The 17,585-nt window shown below is 62.6% G+C and overlaps 1 protein-coding gene across 1 annotated transcript; it reads right to left on the bottom strand.

Annotated features, from left to right (window-relative positions):
• Positions 1 to 4,256: 4,256 nt before the first annotated feature.
• Positions 4,257 to 16,733, bottom strand: LOC134140126 (maestro heat-like repeat-containing protein family member 2B). Its single transcript, XM_062574990.1, has 41 exons — positions 16,709 to 16,733; positions 16,294 to 16,433; positions 16,016 to 16,138; positions 15,602 to 15,767; positions 15,352 to 15,450; positions 15,024 to 15,175; positions 14,661 to 14,804; positions 14,400 to 14,492; positions 14,144 to 14,213; positions 13,918 to 14,031; positions 13,670 to 13,743; positions 13,458 to 13,577; positions 13,214 to 13,321; positions 12,894 to 13,053; positions 12,481 to 12,521; positions 12,030 to 12,174; positions 11,763 to 11,815; positions 11,424 to 11,531; positions 11,172 to 11,291; positions 10,874 to 10,969; positions 10,585 to 10,737; positions 10,141 to 10,263; positions 9,850 to 9,920; positions 9,531 to 9,666; positions 9,307 to 9,402; positions 9,021 to 9,125; positions 8,705 to 8,828; positions 8,362 to 8,471; positions 8,067 to 8,222; positions 7,816 to 7,970; positions 7,541 to 7,703; positions 7,079 to 7,245; positions 6,672 to 6,809; positions 6,364 to 6,475; positions 6,115 to 6,261; positions 5,646 to 5,828; positions 5,354 to 5,539; positions 5,033 to 5,155; positions 4,769 to 4,871; positions 4,581 to 4,646; positions 4,257 to 4,408 (listed from the first exon to the last, which is right to left on the bottom strand). The coding sequence occupies exons 1-41, from the start codon at positions 16,731 to 16,733 to the stop codon at positions 4,320 to 4,322; spliced, it is 4,857 nt and encodes a 1,618-aa protein (XP_062430974.1). The 3' UTR covers positions 4,257 to 4,319.
• Between the last annotated feature and the right edge of the window lie 852 nt (positions 16,734 to 17,585).

The raw sequence follows: 17,585 nt of genomic DNA, 5'->3' as shown, positions 1-17,585 counted from the left end.
CATCAATCACCCCCTGCCCTGCAGGTGTTCATTTGGCAGAGACATAGCATTGCTCAAAGGGGCATTTAGTCCTGGGATGCACTGGGAATAGAAGGGACTGACCGGCGAGCTGCATCATTTGCCAAACCGCCTGCACTGGGGCATCTGAGCTTTCCTGGGAAGATGAAGCAGTGATTTATGAGGGACTTGTCTTCTATTAAAGAAAACAAAACCAGAAACAACCCCTGAATCTTTTGCTGGTTCACACAACTTGAGCCCAGAGGGGTTAGCACAAAACCGACAGGGCAGCACGTCTGTGCTTATTTTTCAAGCTTGCTCAGCATGTGAAAGGGAATATGTACCTTTAGGAAACCCCTCTCTTTTCATATAGGCTTTGAAAAAAGTCATCGATAAGTCAGTTGGGCAACTGATCACATGCAAAGCCCAGGAAGCAGAAAGATGTCTCATGTCTTGGGCCTCACGTAGAATGAAGTCTTTGTGTGGGGATACTTCAGCAACAGGAAGGATAGGAAAAAAGCATACCTAGAACATCTTTGAAGATGAGGATTTTCTGAGTTTTACCTAGCAAGATCTTACCCTGGTATCCTTGATTACAGTTTGTGAGGAAGTGAAATATGCCTTTGCTCTAATTAAGAGAGAAAAAGATCAGACTTTCTGTGTTTCCCTTCACAGGGGTTGGGGTGAGCCTGTCTCTGCAGAGTACAGTGGTGTGAATAAGTTGTGGGGCAGAGAAAGAGATTTGGAGACTTGTTGCATCTTTGCTGCTGCCTGGGCCATCTGAGGCAACTGCTCACCCTTACTCTGTGCTCTGGCCATGTCGCTGAGGAGCTCTTTACCACAGGAGTTCTGTTTAGGATGATGAGCGAGTTGAGAGCCTATGGGCAGCCAAATATTGGGGATGCTCTTGTGGCTACAGGCCACCTGGTCAGGAAGAGGAAGTCAATGAGGCCTCCTACAGACAGCTGGAAGTAGGCTCACCATCACAGGTTCTGGTTCTCATGGGGGATTTCAACCACCCTGATATCTGCTGGAAGGACAACACAGCTGGGCACAGAGTGTCCAAGAGGCTCCTGCAGAGCACTGATGATAACTTTTTGACACAGGTGGTGGAGGAGTCAAGGAAGAGATGTATTCTGCTGGACTTTGTAGTATGCAAAAAAAGAAGAACTGGATGGAGATGTGAAGGTTGGGAGCAGCCTTGGCTGCAGTGACCATGAGATGGTGGAGTTCAGGGTCCTGCAAGAAGGAAGCCAGGCAATAAGTAGGATCTCAACTCTGGACTTCAGGAGAGCAAGCTTTGGCCTCTTCAGGGACCTCCTTGGAGGAATCCCATGGGTCAGGGCCCTAGAAGGAAGGGAGGTCCAAAAGAGCTGATTAATATTCAAGTGTCACTTCCTCCAAGCTCAAGAGCAGTGCGTCCCTATGAGGAAAAAGTCAAGCAAAGGGAGCAGGCAACCTGCAGGGATGTGGAAGGATCTCCTGTCAAAACTCCAGCAGAAGAAGGAAGTAGACAGGATGTGGAAGAAGGGACAGGCCACTTGGGAGGAATATAGGAAGTCTATCAAAGTATGCAGGGATGTGGCGAGGAAGGCTAAAGGCTATGTGAAATTAAATCTGGCAAGTGATGTCAAGGACGACAGGAAGGACTTCTTCCAAGGCATCAGTAGCAAAAGGAAGAGAAGGGAAAATGTGGGGTCGTTGCTGAATGGTGTGGGGCCCTGGTGATGAAGGATACAGAGAAGGCAGTTCCTGAATGCTGCCTTTACGTCTGTAATGCAGTCTTTACTGCTAAGGGCAGCTCTCAGGAATCTCAGAGCCTGGAGACAAGGGAGAAAGTCTGGAGAAAGGAAGACTTTCCCTTGGTTGAGGAAGATCAGGATAGAGATCATTTAGGCAAACTGGACCCCCACAAATCCATGGGCCCCAATGGGATGCACCCACAAGTGCTGAGGGAGCTGGTGGATGTCACTGCAAGGCCACACTCCACCACCTTGGAAAGGCCATGGAGAACGGGAGAGGTGCCTGAGGACTGGAAGAAAGCCAATGTCACTGCAGTCTCCAAAAGGGCAAGAAGGAGGATTCAGGAAACTACAAGTCAGTCAGCCTCACCTCCATCCCTGGAAAGGTGATGGGACAGCTCCTCCTGGATGTCATCTCTAAGGAAGTGGAGGAAAAGAAGGTGATCAGGAATAGCCAGCATGGATTCAGCAAGGAGGAATCCTGCTTAACCCATCTGACAGCCTTCTGTGGTGGGATGACTGGCTGGGTAGCTGAGGGGAGAGCAGTGGACATTGTGTACCTTGACTTTAGCAGGGCTTTTGACACCGTCTCTCACAACCTCCTCCTCATTGTACCTCTGTTTGTAGCCCCCCAAAGCACAGGACTTGGCCTTGCTTTTGGACCCCAAAAATGCAGGTCTCAGGAATGTACTTGGTGAATGTACTTTCCAAACAGGGATGAAGCCTCCATTGGCGGCTCCAGAAATGCAGTCCTTAGCCTCTGCATTTAGTCTCCACAGCAGCCAACCTCGGTTCCATTTTATCCCTGAGCCAGTAATGAGCTCTTGTGGCCAGGAAGGCTGATGGTATCCTGGGGTACTGCCAGCAGGTCAAGAGAGGTGATCCTGCCCTCTACTCAGCCCTGGTGAGGCCACATCTGGAGCCCTGTGTCCAGTTCTGGGCTCCCCAGTACAAGAATCAAAGAATCATAGATTCAGGAAAGTTGGAAGGGACCTGTGGAGATCATCTAGTCCGACCTCCCTGCTCAGCAGGGTCACCCAGAGGGATCTTACCAATGCCTACAAATATCTGAAGAGAGGGTGTCAGGGGGATGGGGCCAGACTTTTCAGTGGAGCCCAGTGACAGGACAAGAGGCAACAGGCACAAACTGAAACAGGATGTTCCAGCTGAACACAAGGAAAATCTTCTTTGGTGTGAGGGTGACAGAGCACAGGAACAGGTTGCCCAGAGAGGTTGTGGATTCTCCTTCACTGGAGATATTGAAAACCTGCCTGGACATGATCCTGTGCAACGTACTCTAGGTGACCCTGCCTGAGCAGGGGGTTGTGCTAGATGATCTCCAGAGGTCCCTTCCAACCTCAACCGTTCTGGGATTCTGTGAACACTGAAGCAGCGAGTGACGGGCACATAAATATTGAAGTGAGGGTTTTGGACCAGTGCACGAATATTGAACCAAGCGCATGAATATGAAGCAGTGACAAACGTACCAACATTGAAGTTGCGATGAGCAAAGAGCTTGTGAATGTTCAATGCAGTTGATTAATGAGCTTGTGTCCATGGCACCAAACTCACTGACTGGTTATGTAGTACTGAAAGTGCTGTACAGGTGCTGACGGATTAGTGAGTAGACGCTGAATCACTGTGACTCATTGAGCACTCGGTTGGTGTTGAGCAACTGGCTTATCAATATTCAATCAGTAATGACTCCCTGGTCAATGTGGATTCAATACCTATAAGCTAACTGTTTAATTAGTAGTGAAAATCTTGTGCAAACGCTGACTGATTAGTTTCTGTATGTTGAATCCCTGCTGGCTAACTGAACTAACTGAGCAAGTAGCTTATGAATATTGGATCGATACTGACTCACTCGTCAGTACTGATTCAGTACCTATAAGCTAACTGGTTAATTAGCGTTGAAACCATGGCCTAACAGCTGGATAAAGACTGGACCCAGAAGATGGTGCCCCCCCCCTTCCCAAAAGCATGTTCGTGTCAGAAACTCTCTCAGACGTGAGGTTCAGCCTGGTGCTTGCCGTCTCCTGCCCTCAGGGCCCTTGCACACAGATCCCCACAGCAGTCGACCTCAGCTTCGTTTCACCCCTTAGCCAGCAATATGCCCTTGTGGCCAGGAAGGCCAGTGGTATCCTGGGGTGCACTAGGAAGAGTGTTGCCAGCAGGTCGAGGGAGGTGATCCTGCCCCTCTACTCAGCCCTGGGGAGGCCTCATCTCGAGTACTGTGTCCCGTTCTGGGCTCCCCAGGATAAGAGAGAGTTGGAGCTACTGGAGGGAGTCCAGCGTGGGGCTATGAAGATGATGAGGGGACTGGAGCACCTTTCCTAAGAGGAATGGCTGCGAGAGCCAGGCCTGTTCAGCCTGGAGAAAAGCCTGAGAGGGATGTTACCAACGCCTGCAGATATCTGAGGGGAGGGTGCCAAGGGGATGGGGCTGGACTTTTCAGTGGAGCCCAGTGACAGGACAACAGGCAATGGGCACAAATCGAAACACAGGAAGCTCCAGTGAGATATGAGGAAAACTTCCTTTATTGAGACTCCTTTCAGGCTGGCTCGCACGGATGCAGCTTTATAGCTCTGCTGCCCCGGGCTGCCGGGTTCCCACGGCTGCTGCCCGCCGTGCACGGGGTGACCGATTGCACCGCTGCCTCTGCCGAGCTGCAATGACACCGATGCCGCGGGAAGGCACCATGGGCGACCGGCCGTGACACCCCAGCGCTCCGCGGCAGCACCCGGGTCTGTGCCAGCCCCCTCCCTGCATCCCGGCTGCCGCGGGCACTGCCGGTGCCTCCCAAGCCCGCGGGGTGGCCACTCGGCCGCCGGCACCTACCTCCCCACCGCGACGCCGGGTCCTGCCGCTGCGGCCTCTCGTCTGGCGCCGCATTCATCAGGAGGCCTGGCACAGGGATGTCATCGTCAGGGCCCGGCCCCGATGCCAACCCCGATTCCCCATTTCCGGCCCTGACCCGACCCGGGGATGCGGCCGGAGCAGCGCCGGAGCCCGGCGCTGCCTCTCACCCAGGATGCGGACGGCTGCCTCCTGCGGCGCCTGGCAGCTCCCCGTGCAGCAGCTCTGGGCCATGTGGCAGAGGCTCTCCAGCAGTGCGGGGCAGTCTCGGGCCTGGGGCAACGCAGGGGCAAGGGAGATCGTCTCGAGCTCCTGGCACCCCTCTGTGCCCCCGCACCCACCCAGGCGGCCCAGCGGTGCGGGAGCCATGGGGCAGGCGGCCATGCAGGGCCATGGCTGTGGCACAGAGCTCGCTCGCTCGCTTGCTCACTCACCAGGTGCCTGCAGAGCTCATCCTGCAGCTCGGCGGCACTCAGCCCAGTGCTGGCGGCCACGCGACGTCGCACCCTCTCTGATGCCAGGAATGGGGCACACCGGTGCAGGGCCATCTTGCATGCCTGTGAGAGAGCACCGGCCTGGTCGCGGGGACACCGCGCGCCTGCCCGGGACCACGGCAGGCACCTGCCCCCTCGTGGCCCCGCTCCCCGCCGGGTGCCCCCCAGCACTTCCCAGGTCCCCAGTGACCCCAGGACCAAGCTCCCCCCCCGGCCCCAGTGCTCCTCCCCGTGGCTCTGCAGCATGCTCGAGGCTCTTACATCACGGACTGCCGGTGCCGGGTCCCCGAGGTGCAGCACCAAGCTGGGGAACGATGCCTCCACCTCCCTGCTGAAGAATGACCTCCTCCCTGAGGCAGAGGCGGAGGCGGCCAGGGCGCCGTAGAGGGTGAAGGCTGAGCAGCGCAGGGCTTCTTCCTCCTGCAATGAAAAAGCCCGCCGGGCCGGCTGCTAGTGAGGCCATCGCATGCCAGGACCCAGCGGGGCGCTGCCCGTGGGGGATGCGCCCCCACGACAGCTCCTGCCCCGAACGAGAGCTAGCGGCTCCACTCACCGCTCCCCAGAAGGCCCGGCTGGACCTGGTGACCTCTTCAAAGGCCGAGCCAATGGCCCTGGCCACCAGCGGCCCCAGCACTTTCGCCAGCGCCAGCAGGCTCTCGGCTGCCACCTCCACGCTGGCCCCGTCCTCCAGGCCCCCGCGTAGCACTGCCACCACGGCTGCCCCGTGCCTCTGCAGCTGCAGAGCGATGGGCGCATGAGCCACTCGCTGCTGCTGCCTCTTGCTGCAGCTCTGCGCCTCGGCGCCCAGGCCAGCGCTTCCCACAGCCAGCCCAGAGCAGACCCCAGCCCGGGAGCCCCCACCGGCACCCAGCAGCCCTCTGCCACCTTGCTGGCACGGGAGCGAGGAGTGCCACCTCCACAGGGCCCCGTGACGGCCTCTGCTCCTCTCTCCGGCTCCTCGAGGGGCCCTGGGAGGCTCTCGAGCTCGGGCTGTGCTCAGAGCCCAGCAAAGTCAGCCTCACCTTCACCGGTGCTCCGCTTGCCGCGTTGCCCAGGCCTCTCATTGCCATCTGCTGCACGGCGCTGACGGGGTCGCGCGCCCTCGCCGCAAAGGCCTCTAAGAGGGGCTTCAGCAGCTTTCTCTCCTCCACTAGCCGGTCCTTCATCAGCTGCAATCGAGCAACGGGGCCACTCGCATTGGCTGTGATTCATGCCGGGCGAGACAGGCATAGGAACCCCCCCCCCAAACCCCTGCCCCACCGCTGCCTCACCTCAGCAAAGAAAGCTGTGGCCGTGAGCCGCAGGTTTGCTGAGCACGAGTCCAGCCAGGTGGAGAGGTTCTGCAGCAGGCGCGGTGGGACAAGCTCCGCGCGGAGCAGCACGCTGTGCACACAGCACCAGCAGGCTGGTGAGGCACCGGCACGCGGGCTGGCCGCGGGCCGCGACTCCCAGCTTCTCCCACTGCGACGCGGACGCCGCTCTGCACCTCAGCAGAACTGCTGGGCGCACAGGAAGCCCCCGGCAGCCCTTTCCCCAGGTGCAGGCCCCGTGATGGGGCAGGACACCTGGGGGCTCTCACCTCGCCAGAAGACATACGCCAGCGCTGTGAGCCTGGGGCTCGGCCAGGGACGCCCATGCTCCCTGCTCCCGGAGCAGCCGAAGCCACCGCTCCTCCAGGCACTTGGAGAGCACCAGCTCCAGCACCTCCACAAACAGCCTGCAGAAAAACCCAAAGAAAGTGCCAGGCGCAGTAGTCTGAGGAAAGATTGCCCATCAGCAGAGCCCCATGATGGCCCCCTGCTGCAACACGGGGCCTACGGGCAGCAACAGCCACACTGCGGCCATATCCCCAGGCGCTGCCCTGCAGTGACCAGTCCCCTCTCCCCACAGAGGCAGCCCAGCGCCAGCGGGACAGTCAGCCACAGATCGCCTGAGCAAAGCCCGCAGGCACAGGCCAGCCTGCCCCCTGCCCCTGCCGCTCCTTACCTGCCTGACGTGTCGGAGCTCTCGGGCTCCCTGAGGGACGGTTCCATCTCCTCCCGCAGCGTCTCACTGACCTGCCCCAGGAGGCTGGGAAGCAGGTCAGGAAGCAGGTGCTGGACCAGCCCCTCGCTCTGCAGCACTGACACCATCTCACAGAGGGCGCGGATGATCTACAGAAAAATTCAGCCAGCAATCGCATGGTAAAACCAGGGCTTGTCCCACTGGCCACGTCCCCCTGATGGCTGGGGCAGCTCTTACTGTCTCCGCTTCTCACTGCAGCGACAGCCTTGCGGCCCAGCACTGGCAACTGTCCCAGTTCCCCACACCACTAACGCTGCCACTGTCCCAGCAGAGCATCCGCGAGGCTCCACAGGTGCTCGCAAAGAGCACAAAACCCCCTCGCACTAAAGCACCGGTTGGAAAGCAGGTGCAAAGCAGCGCTAATGCCGCTGCAGCTGACCGTACCGTGTGAGGCTCCAGGGCAGCCTGGCTGCTGCCCAGCTCCCGAGCGCAGCACTCGCTCCCCTGGCTGCTGTCTCCGGCTGCCCTTAACTTTTCAGTTAAGCGCTCCAGGATTGGGTATCCCAGAGCGCTTCTCCCTAGGCTCCTCCACACTTCCACTGTGTTGCTGCAAGGGAACAGACACTCACCCGTGAGCCCGCATCCTCGGGAACCTGCAATGACCTCATGAGAGGCCAAACACTGGGTGTGACAGCAGAGGGGAGGGCAAGCGCAGAGACCTGTCCATGGGCAGACACCTCTGGAGGAGACTGTCAATCACCGGTTCCTGGTGGCAGCGGGCCAGGATGAACATCGCTCGCAGCACAAAGCACCTGCGGGTGCTCTGCTGGGTGCTCTGCAGGCAGGTGCAGAGGATGGTGACGAGTTCAGGTACCTGAAAGGAGGAAGGCGACAAAGAACAGCTCAGCACATCCTTGGGGGCCAACAGCCGAAAGCAGACAAGGGTGAGCACAAAGAATGCCTCTCCCACCTCCTCCTGGAATATTTGCTCTCCGCAGTCCCCCAGGAAGGTGAGTGCCCACCGCCCAGCAGCCCACGCGCGCACGGGCCTGGTGCACTGCAGGCTCTCCATGACAGTGTCCATGAAGTCTGCAGCCTGGCCTTGGGGGACATGCTTGCAAACCAGCTGGGGAGAAATCAGAAACACAAGCGATCTCATCACAAGTGGCTCAGATGCAAAACGCACACCCTGACAGCAGCACTCTCACACACACGTGCAAGCGCACACACCATGACCCCCAGCCCACTTTTCGGGGGCTCATTACCTTTGCGATGTTGGTAGAGGTGGCCAGCAGAGAGTCGGGGGCGACGGCGTTGAGCCTCTCCCGCAGGTACCCGATCTCGTTAGTGCACGGCGCCACGTCCGTGGTCTCAGCTGGAGCCAGGAGAAGGGAGTCATGGTGGGGAGCCAACATGCGGCCCCGCAGGCAGCAAGGGGAGGACCCGAGGGAGGGCAGCGAAGGCCACGCGAAGGCAGGGTCCCCCAAGGTGGCACAGCAGGTTTGTGAGCTAGGCGAGGGGCCAGCCGTGGAGGGGGACAATCCCTGGCGTAGGGACGACGTGCAGCCCTGAGACAGCAGCGGGGACCGCTCTGCCCGCTCTCCTCACCTCCGATTTGGAGCAGGTGGCCGAGGCAGGTGGCTGCCCGCCAGCGGGACGCAGCTGAGGCATCACAGGTCAGAGGCCCCAGTAGTCCTGCCAGGGAGCCGAACTGCTCGCAGGCGCGGCCTCGCTGTGGGAGCAAGAGGCAGGCGAAGAGGTCACCGGCAGCCCTGCGGCTGCTCGCCCTCTCCCAGCCGTGCTGCCCCCCAAGCCGTGGCCGAGCTGGGGGGGAACAAGGGGCCGCCCCACAGCCCCAGGGGACCCGAAATCCGGCACGCACCCCCCCCACGCAGAGCTCCCTGTGCATGGGGTCCCCACTCACCCCATGCTCGCGTTGCTCCTCATGAGCACCCAGCAGCTGAACGCACACCTGCAGGGCCCTCTCCCGCTCGCACTCCTCGGCTGAGGCGAGCCAGTGCCGCAGGACCTGGCACGGGCAGACATGTCTCACCGTGGGTGTCCTTCTGCCCTGCACCCCTCGCCGGCACCCTGCCTTCCTGGGCAGGGAGCCCCTTTCCCACAGGGACCTCCTCACTTCGGGGTCTCACTGCTGGCAGCACTGGCTTGTGCTGCGCCCCTCGCTCGCAGCTGCGTCTGGGGACTCTCACCTGTACCACGTCCTCGAAGCAGATGGGGGCCGGCTCTTCCCGCAGAAGGGTTCTCATGAGCTGGCCCAGCGCCCGCAGGGATGGCGCCTGCACACCCTGGCACCAGAAAGTGGGGTTGAGGCCGGGCACCCCATGGGAACGCCAGCACAGCCAGCGGCTGCTGCAGCGCGGGGCGCCCGGAGCTGGGCCCCACTGAGGGGCGGCCCAGAGGGGCCGGTGCCTACCGGTGCCACTGGAGCAGCCGCTGCCGCCTCCCCTCTCGCCTCCATCTGCTCTGGGTGACGGAGGCACACGACGCCCCGGCAGCACTGAGCCAGGAGGCTGCATTTTTCCTCCCTGCTCAGACGGGGCTTCAGCTTGCTGCCAGGAGAAACAAGTTAGAGAAGCCTGAGAGGAGGCTCACTCGCACTCTCCAGAGCGAGGCAAAGGACAACTGCCTTTGGCCCCATCGACAGCCCCAAATTCAACGTCTGCAGCCCCAGCCAGAGCCGCCAGCTGTGCTGCAACACGCAGCAACTGCCGCAGCCCCGGGATAGACCCTACCTCAACTGCTCCACAGCCATGAGGGCCCGGGGCTGCACTGGGGACTCCTGGGGCTCCTCCTGCATCACCTCCTGCAAGGCACAGGGAGACACGTGCAAGGTGGGCAGCGGGCAGGGGCACAGGAGAGCCCTCCTGCCCGCCCCGGCCAGGGGCTCTGCTGCCAGACCCTACAGGCACTGGCCCCGCAGGATGAGGTGGCTGCTCCCTGCCTCAGGACTCCCCACAAACCCCACTCACCCCACTGCAGAGCCTAAAACTCCCCAGGTGACAGCCCCAGCTCTGGGCACTCACCAGCAGCATCTGCAGAAGCTCCCGCTTGCAGCACAGCTCGAACCTGGGGCCGGCGTCTGCAGCCTGGATGGCAAGGCTGATCTCAGTTACGCTCTGCACCAGGGAGAGCTTCAGCTGCGCGTCCTGATGCCAGGGGAGAAAAACAGGCTTTGAGCTTTGCCGAGGGCAGAAAGAGCAGCAGGGCCGGGGGGAATCTGCCTCCACATACAGCACAGGGAGGAGGACACTGCAGAGAACGCTGGGGAGCCCCACAGACCCCAGCTCGGCACCTGTGCCCCAGCAAGGAGACCTCTCTGCCCTCCCAGGAATAAGCCTCCCAGGTGGAGGGAAGCAGCTGTCCTGGCCGGAAAGACCCCACAGTCCCTGCCCCAGGGCAGCAGGGCGAGCGCATGGGAAGGGCGAGGAGGCCCCCGTCTGGCTCTGCCCCACACCCTGAGCACCCACCTGGCAGCCCTCTCGGTAGAGCTGCAGGACGTTCCCCACGATGTCTCTCTCCACGTGGGTGAGCAGCTGCTCCCTGGGGGCGCGCAGCGCCATCCGGCCGTAGATCACCATGAGCGTCGCACGAGCAGCGCGGTTCCTCAGTGCGTGGCTCTGCTGCGGGTCGCCGGAGAAGAGCTGAGATGTCAGCCCGCAGCCCCGCTGTGCCCGGGGCTCTGTGCGCTCCTGCAGCAGGAGCTGCCCCGCGCCTGACCTCCCGGCAGCTCCCCACAGTGACACCCCGGACCTTTACCTTCCGGTGTTTCAAGGTCCCCGTGAATTGCTGCACTGAGGACAATGCCAGCTGGAAGTGGCTCTCGGCGCAGCGGGACACAACCGAAACGATTCCCTGCAACAGAGCAGAAATGGGGAGTTGCTCCAAGCCCACCCCCCAGGCCTGGCTAGCTCCATCGGCCAGGCAGGACCTTTCCCCAGGGAAACGGCTGCAAACAGTACACGAGTAAGGGCTGGAGCAGGGCACGCAGAGTCCCTCTGCTCCAGGGACACGCAGGGGACTCGCGGGAAAGCAGGGCGCCAGGAAGAAACCTCACCTGTGCCTCCCACAGCTCCAGGAAGTTGGTTGCTTCCAGATGTTGCAGGGTCTGCTCTCGCACGTGGCGCAGACACCCACAAGCTGCCAGGGCCGTGCCGAGAGCCTTGTAGAGGAACCGCTGCAAGAGGAGAGGCCGGGCCCCGGCCACGGTGAGCTGTGGCAGATCACCGCCGCCAGCCCTCGCCCCGGCCTGAGCCTCCCAGGCTCTGCTGCTGCAGCCCTCGGGGCGCGCCGCCGCCAGGGCACAGACCTTCTCCCAGGACAGGCGGGGAGAGCCACCCAGCTGCCGGCTCAGCTCCCGGCTCAGCTCCACGGTCCAGGCCTCGCTGGCGATGACCTCCAGCGACGCTCGCAGGAACTGGGGTGCAGCGGGAGGTGAAGCAAACACCCCCCCCTGCCTCGGCCAGGGCCTTTGGCACAGCCAAGCGGCCCCGGAGACCGTCGGGGCAGAGCTCCCCCTCCCGACAGCCTGTCTGCCACCCGCCCCTCTGGCAGCCTGCCTCTGGCTCTTCCCCAGCCCCCAGCTTCCTGCACCACTTGTCCCGCCCCTGTCTGCCCCATGCAGCTGGGCCCCACAGGGACGCTGTACCTTCAGCAGGAGGCTGTCCCACTCGGCCCTGTCCAGGAAGCCGGCGGTTGTTCCTGCAAAGCCCATGGAAGCAAAACCCTCACCGTTACTCCAGCAAATGCGGCAGCAGAGCCCGGGCAGCTGCTTTGCAGCCCGAAGCCCCAAAGCCTCAGCCCAGTGGGCTGATGAGTGCTGGCAAACGTGGCACCGTTGCCTGCCAGGCTGGGGAGCTGCAGGCATTCTGCTGCGCCTTTGGCCCCCAGCCTCCGCCTCCCGCCCGCACTTTACCTGCCAGGTGCTGCAGCAGCAGGGGGATCTCTGTGGCCCAGCTCGCCCCCACGGCTCTGTGGATCGTGCCACAGAGCACCTGCAGCAGCTGCAGGGCTGCGGCTCCATGGCCACCGCCTGTGTGTGGAGCCACAGCTGCCACCACCTAGGCCGGGGTGGGAGAGAGAGACACACTGGTGCCTGCCCCAGGAGCCACGGCTGCCCCGCGGGCAGGCAGGCAGGGAGGGCAGCGCTGCCCTGGCCAGCAGCAGGCGGACGATGGCTTTGGCTGGGCGCTGCCGTCCCCTGGGAGCAGCCGGAGCCCCCCGACGGGCAGGGAAGCTCAGGCACCCTCTACCATGCTCCTGCCTCCTCCTCCCGGGGTGCCCAGCACCAGCTGCAGCACCATCTCTCCGGGCTCTCCCCTCACCCCGGCCACAGAAGCTCCTTCCCTGGGGGCCCCGGTACTCACCAGCAGACGAGCCAGCAGGGCTTGGGGAGCCGGCAGAGGGGCTGCAGGCACAAGGAAAGGCTGTGTTAGACGCCCAGCTCGCGCCACGTCCCACATCCCCGTGCAGGGCTGAACAGCACCCTGGTCGCGCCGCCTCCCCACCAGGCCTGAACAGCCGTGCTGAATGGCTGCTGGCTAAGCAGGCCTGGCATGGCAGGAACAAGCCCCCAGACCCCCGCGAGAGCTGGGCACAGCAGCCAGGGAAGCGGCTCGTGGGGCACAGCCATCATGCCCAGCAATGGGCACTGCTCTGCCCTGTGCTGCCCCAGCCCTCCTGCGTGGGGGGCTGGCAGGGGATGCAGGGACATGCACTGCCTCCCCCCCCCCCCCCCCAGCCGGCCTGGCACAGCGTGCTGCGACTTTCTGCTCCCCACCTGGCTCTGCAGGCTTCAGGGCCTCGGGCGCCGCCTTCTCTTCCTCGCCCTCTCTTCTCTCTGCTCTCTCGGCCAGGGCACGCAGGCAGCGGCACAGCGGGACCAGCATGCCCGTATACTCAGCTGGCACCACATACTGCAGCAGCCTCGGCCACAGGAGCTGCGGGCAAGAAGCAGCCCGTTCGGCACGCTGCCATTTCCGCCTCTGCATCCCAGGTCCCCCGTCACTGCCACTTCTCTGGCCCCGGCCCAGCCCCTCGGCCTCGCTCCTTCCCAGCTTTTCTGGCTAAGCTGGGGTGCATGGGCCGAGGACAACTCACCTTGGCCACCGCTCCGGCAGATACGTCCAGTGAGCCCAGGACGTGGGCGCAGAGGCGCTGAACAGTCCTCTCTTCCCACACTTCCACCACCGAAAGTTTTCCTGTTGCCTGTGAGACCGAGGTGGGAAACACCCGTCAGTGCCCCTTGCCAGGCCCCACAGTGCACACCATGGGGAGGTGCCCCCACGGCGACCTCGGCCCTGGCGGCACAGGATGCAGGCCCGGTGCCGCGCTCTGCCCTTACCAGTCTGCCCGAGGCCCGGCTGAACTCGCCGAAGAGGTGCCCCACCACGTCCCACGCCGAGCAGCCCGGGGCGCTGGAGTGCAGCAGCTCCCCGAGGAAACGCAGCACTGCCTTCCTCACCTGCAGGCACGGCGAGGCTGCAGCCATGGCACCAAAGGGCCCAAAGCCCCAGGGAAACTGCCCTTGCCCCAGCCTGGCCCCCACCAGCTCACCTGGGCTGCAGGGTCGTGGCACACAGACTGCACCAGCTTGGTGAACAGGGGCAGCTTCTCTCTCACGTCGGGGGCTGCAGGAGACAAGGAGAGGCAGGCGCTGAGGCTGAGCCCCCATTTTCGCAGGGACTCAACACGGCTCCCCAGCTTTCCCCACACAAGCGGGACAGAAAAGGGGGCCAGGCTGCACATCAGAGGAAGCGGCAGCATTCCGGGGAGACGATGTTTCTCCAGCCCGGCTTACTGACCGTCACAGCGGACAAGAGCTTGCAGCATTTCCACGGCTGCCACGCGATCGACCTTGTTCCCGGTCCTGAGCTTATAGTACAGGAACACGATGGTCTCCTCCGGGCAAATTCGGGCTGCGGGGAAGAGATCACGCTCAGTATCAGTGACCAGCATCTTCCCACACAGGCAGGCCTGTGAGAGAGCTGCCAGGATGCAGCGGCGCGGCGCCGGTTCTTCTCTCCTCACCCTGCAGCACCATGCAGTGGCCCAACTCTGCTCGGTGCCCTGGGCTGGGCGGCTCCATCTCATCGCAGAGCTGCGAGAACAAGGCACGTTTCAGGGAAAGCCACATCGGCGGGCAGAGGGATGGAAAAGCACCCATGCTGTCAGCGCTCATCTGGTGGGCAGCTCTGGACATGGACCCACGGCCAAAGCCCAGAGCTCTGGGCACATGCAGGGCTGCGCAGCAGCTCCAGGGCAGCAGTGTGATGTCAGGCCTTACCTGCTCGTGCACAGCCGCGATGACAGCCAGAATCTTGGCTCGGGGCACCTGGGCCTGAACATCCATCACGGCCCACAGGAAATAGCTGAGACTCTGCATGGGAGCAGGAGAAGGAGAGGGCAGCTGTCACCGCGAGCCCCAGGCCCCCAGTCCCTGTTCCTGCTCAAAGGGCCTTGGCTCCTCCCGGCACCCCGCAGCTCCCCGATGCCTCGCGGCACCTGCTTGGTCCCTGGCTGCGCCGTGCCCCGCAAGATGCCTCACCCTGGTCACCCCTGAGGGGTCCTGGACTTCTCGGTATTGGTGCAGCAGCCAGAGAAGCTGCTCCCAGGCATGTTGGTGGTGCTCCTCCGCGTGCAGCAGGACACCCATCATAACAGCCATCGCCCTCAGCATGGCCTGCTTGCCCTGTTGAGCGAGGCAGGGTGACATGCCACGTCGAGGCCACGGGTCCCTCCAGTGCTCGCCTGCCCCAGACACCAGTCGGCCCTTCCCGCATGGGGCTTTCCCTTCCCCGGCACCCCTGGCCACATGGGCTGGCTCGCCAGCACAGGGAGTGTTTCCTCCCAGCACCAAGCCCACCCCGCTGGCTGGCCCCAGCATTCAGGCCAGAGCAGCAGCACTCACCTCCTCCTCCTTGCAGCTCTGCCAGCTCCTGCCCGCGTAGCAGACAAGCGAGTAAACAGGGGCGCAGAGCTGGGCGGCCCCCAGGTGAGGGAAGTCGCATTTCTCCCGTTGGCGGAGGTATGCGCTGATCCCGCTGCACCACTGCTCCACAACTGCAGCACAGCAAGGGACACGGGGTGGTGACAAAGGCTCTGACCGGCGCGACACCTTGCTCAGCCCAGCCGTGGTGCCCTGAGAGCCTGGCGACGCACCCCCTCCCCTTCCCGACCCCCACCTCTGTCCCCATCCCTTCCCCTCCCCGCGGCCCTGCCGTGGCGCCAGCACTCACCGCCACAGACGGCGCACAGCATCCGGCTGCTCCCCGCTGTGCTCAGCACGCCGCGCAGGGCTGCCAGCGTCTTTCCCGCGAAGGGCACGCACTGCAGGGCTGTCGAGAGGGCAGGGGTGGGAGGCCTCAGTCACTAGAGACGCTGCAGCCTGGCACAGGGCTGCACCGGGGCAGGGGGACGGGAGAGCTGCCACAGCCCCAGGGAAGCCCTGGTGCAGGGAGGCTCAAGCCAGGGCCCCATGTGCCGTACCGTAGCGGATGGCCAGGTTGTGCAGAGTGTGGAGGACCAGCTCCACCGACATCTCCTCCAGGGCCTGGAGGTGGCCCTGCAGCACCGACACCACATCATGCAGGTGCCAGCGGGCCAGCGCCACCAGGACGTCACTCGCCGCCATCCTCACGGCGGCCGTCGTGTCCTAGAAGACAGCAGCCGGCGTGTGGCAGCAGCATGGCCAGCCCAGCTGGCTCCTGCGCTCAGCTGCCGGGCAGGACGCACAACCCACAGCCCAGCTCCCGCTGTCCCTTGTGCACACAGCCCACAGCTGCCTCTCTGGGCAGCTCCAAGTCACCACCTCGAGCCCCGCCGGGCGCATGCTGAAGCCTCTGCCCGGGCTGGCTGGGCTGGGCGCCCATGTCCGGGTCGCCTCTGTGAGAAGGAGCTCACCTGGGCCACGCGCAGGTCCTGGGCTGCCAGTGCTATGGCTCTGCCTGCGACAGAGCTCTGCAGGTCGCTCTCATCGCCCCACAAGACGCTCTCCAGCTGGCGGTAGGCCTCTGCTCTGCCGCCCTGGGGACACACCGTGCACAACAGCCGTGGCACATGCTGCCCCATGGCAGCTCCGCCATGCTGACACCGGGCACCAGCACCCTGGCCCCAGGGACGCCGGGGCACCGCGGGAGCCCTCGAGACCCGTGCAGCCCCATGGGATGCCCCCGCCTCACCTGAGCATCTTCCAACTGGTCCAGAAGAGAAATCACCACGGCGGCGAAGGTCGTGATGGCCGCAGGGACGGCCCCGACCACACTGCCACCATTCTCACCACGCGCAGGGCCAGACCGGGCACCCACGCCAGTGAAGAAACCTGCAAGGAAAACAGCGGAGGGTTTGCATTGCCCCAGGAGCCGTGGGGATGGGCCGCGGCTCGGGGCAAACATCTCCTGGCCGGAGCACGGGGCAGCAGGAGAGGCTGGCAAAGCCGGCTCCCCGCAGCCTGGGGAAGAGCCACCCTGGGCAGCTTGGCACCAGCCCCGAGCATGTGAGCCCAGCTCTCCCACGCCAGGAACACCGGTGCCGGCAGGTGCCCGTCACTGCAGCAGCAGGCCGGCAGCCGGGGCGCGAGCACGGCGTTGGCCCCACCTCGGAGTGCTCGCAGCACCCCCATCGCGGCAGGACTCCCTGGATGGACACGCTGCTCCAACAGCACCTCCTCCCACGAGAGCCACGAGCCACTGAGCCAGCACTGGCTCCCCGAGGGAAAGGGGACCCCGGGGGCACTGTGACCCGCAGGGGCCCTGACGCCTCACAGAGGGCTGGCACCATCGCAGGGCCGGGGACCCCCCACGCCCCAAGTGTGGCCCTGCCTCAGGCTCCAAGGCTCACCGTCACTCCTCAGCCCTGGCTCTGAGCGGTGACCCTCTCCCCTCATCGTACGGGGGCAAGTGCTCCAACAGAGAGACCCCAGGAACCACCCGGGCCACTGCTCACATAAGCGCAGGGTCATTCGACGGTTTGGGGACTGATTACCTTTGGATGTGTTGAACTGAGATGGGTTTGGTAATTCTGCTTTGCCTTAACTTCCGCAGAAATAAATAAGCCTTTCCTAAAGCCAAGTGGAGTGTTGTTTTGTGACTCAGACTGCAGAAATCCAGCAATACCTGAGCAAAATAAAATTGTAATCACTGGTTCATTGCTGTTGCTCCTATCACCCATTCAAAGTGCCTCAGAGCTGCATCCTTTCCTCTGTCTGCTTTTCCCCTCAATCCCTAACCTCATCGCCATCCCACCAGTGAAATTCTCCTTTGGGAACAGTTAGAAAATTTAAGCTCTCCCTGCTCGCCCCATCAATCACCCCCTGCCCTGCAGGTGTTCATTTGGCAGAGACATAGCATTGCTCAAAGGGGCATTTAGTCCTGGGATGCACTGGGAATAGAAGGGACTGACCGGCGAGCTGCATCATTTGCCAAACCGCCTGCACTGGGGCATCTGAGCTTTCCTGGGAAGATGAAGCAGTGAT

This window comes from Rhea pennata, chromosome 4, assembly GCF_028389875.1.
Source record: "Rhea pennata isolate bPtePen1 chromosome 4, bPtePen1.pri, whole genome shotgun sequence".
Classification (NCBI taxonomy): domain Eukaryota; kingdom Metazoa; phylum Chordata; class Aves; order Rheiformes; family Rheidae; genus Rhea; species Rhea pennata.
This window is presented reverse-complemented; position numbering and strand designations above follow the sequence as displayed.

Bases quoted from the DNA above. Each gene is read 5' to 3' on its own strand.
- LOC134140126 (XM_062574990.1), bottom strand. From the start codon at position 16,733: ATGGGGGTGCTGCGAGCACTCCGAG. The intron at 15,451-15,601 runs GTACGGCACATG...CCCTCTCGACAG, and splicing joins CAACCTGGCCATCCGCTACG to CCCTGCAGTGCGTGCCCTTC. The intron at 8,472-8,704 runs GTGAGGAGAGCG...TCCTGGCTCCAG, and splicing joins CCACCTGCTCCAAATCGGAG to CTGAGACCACGGACGTGGCG.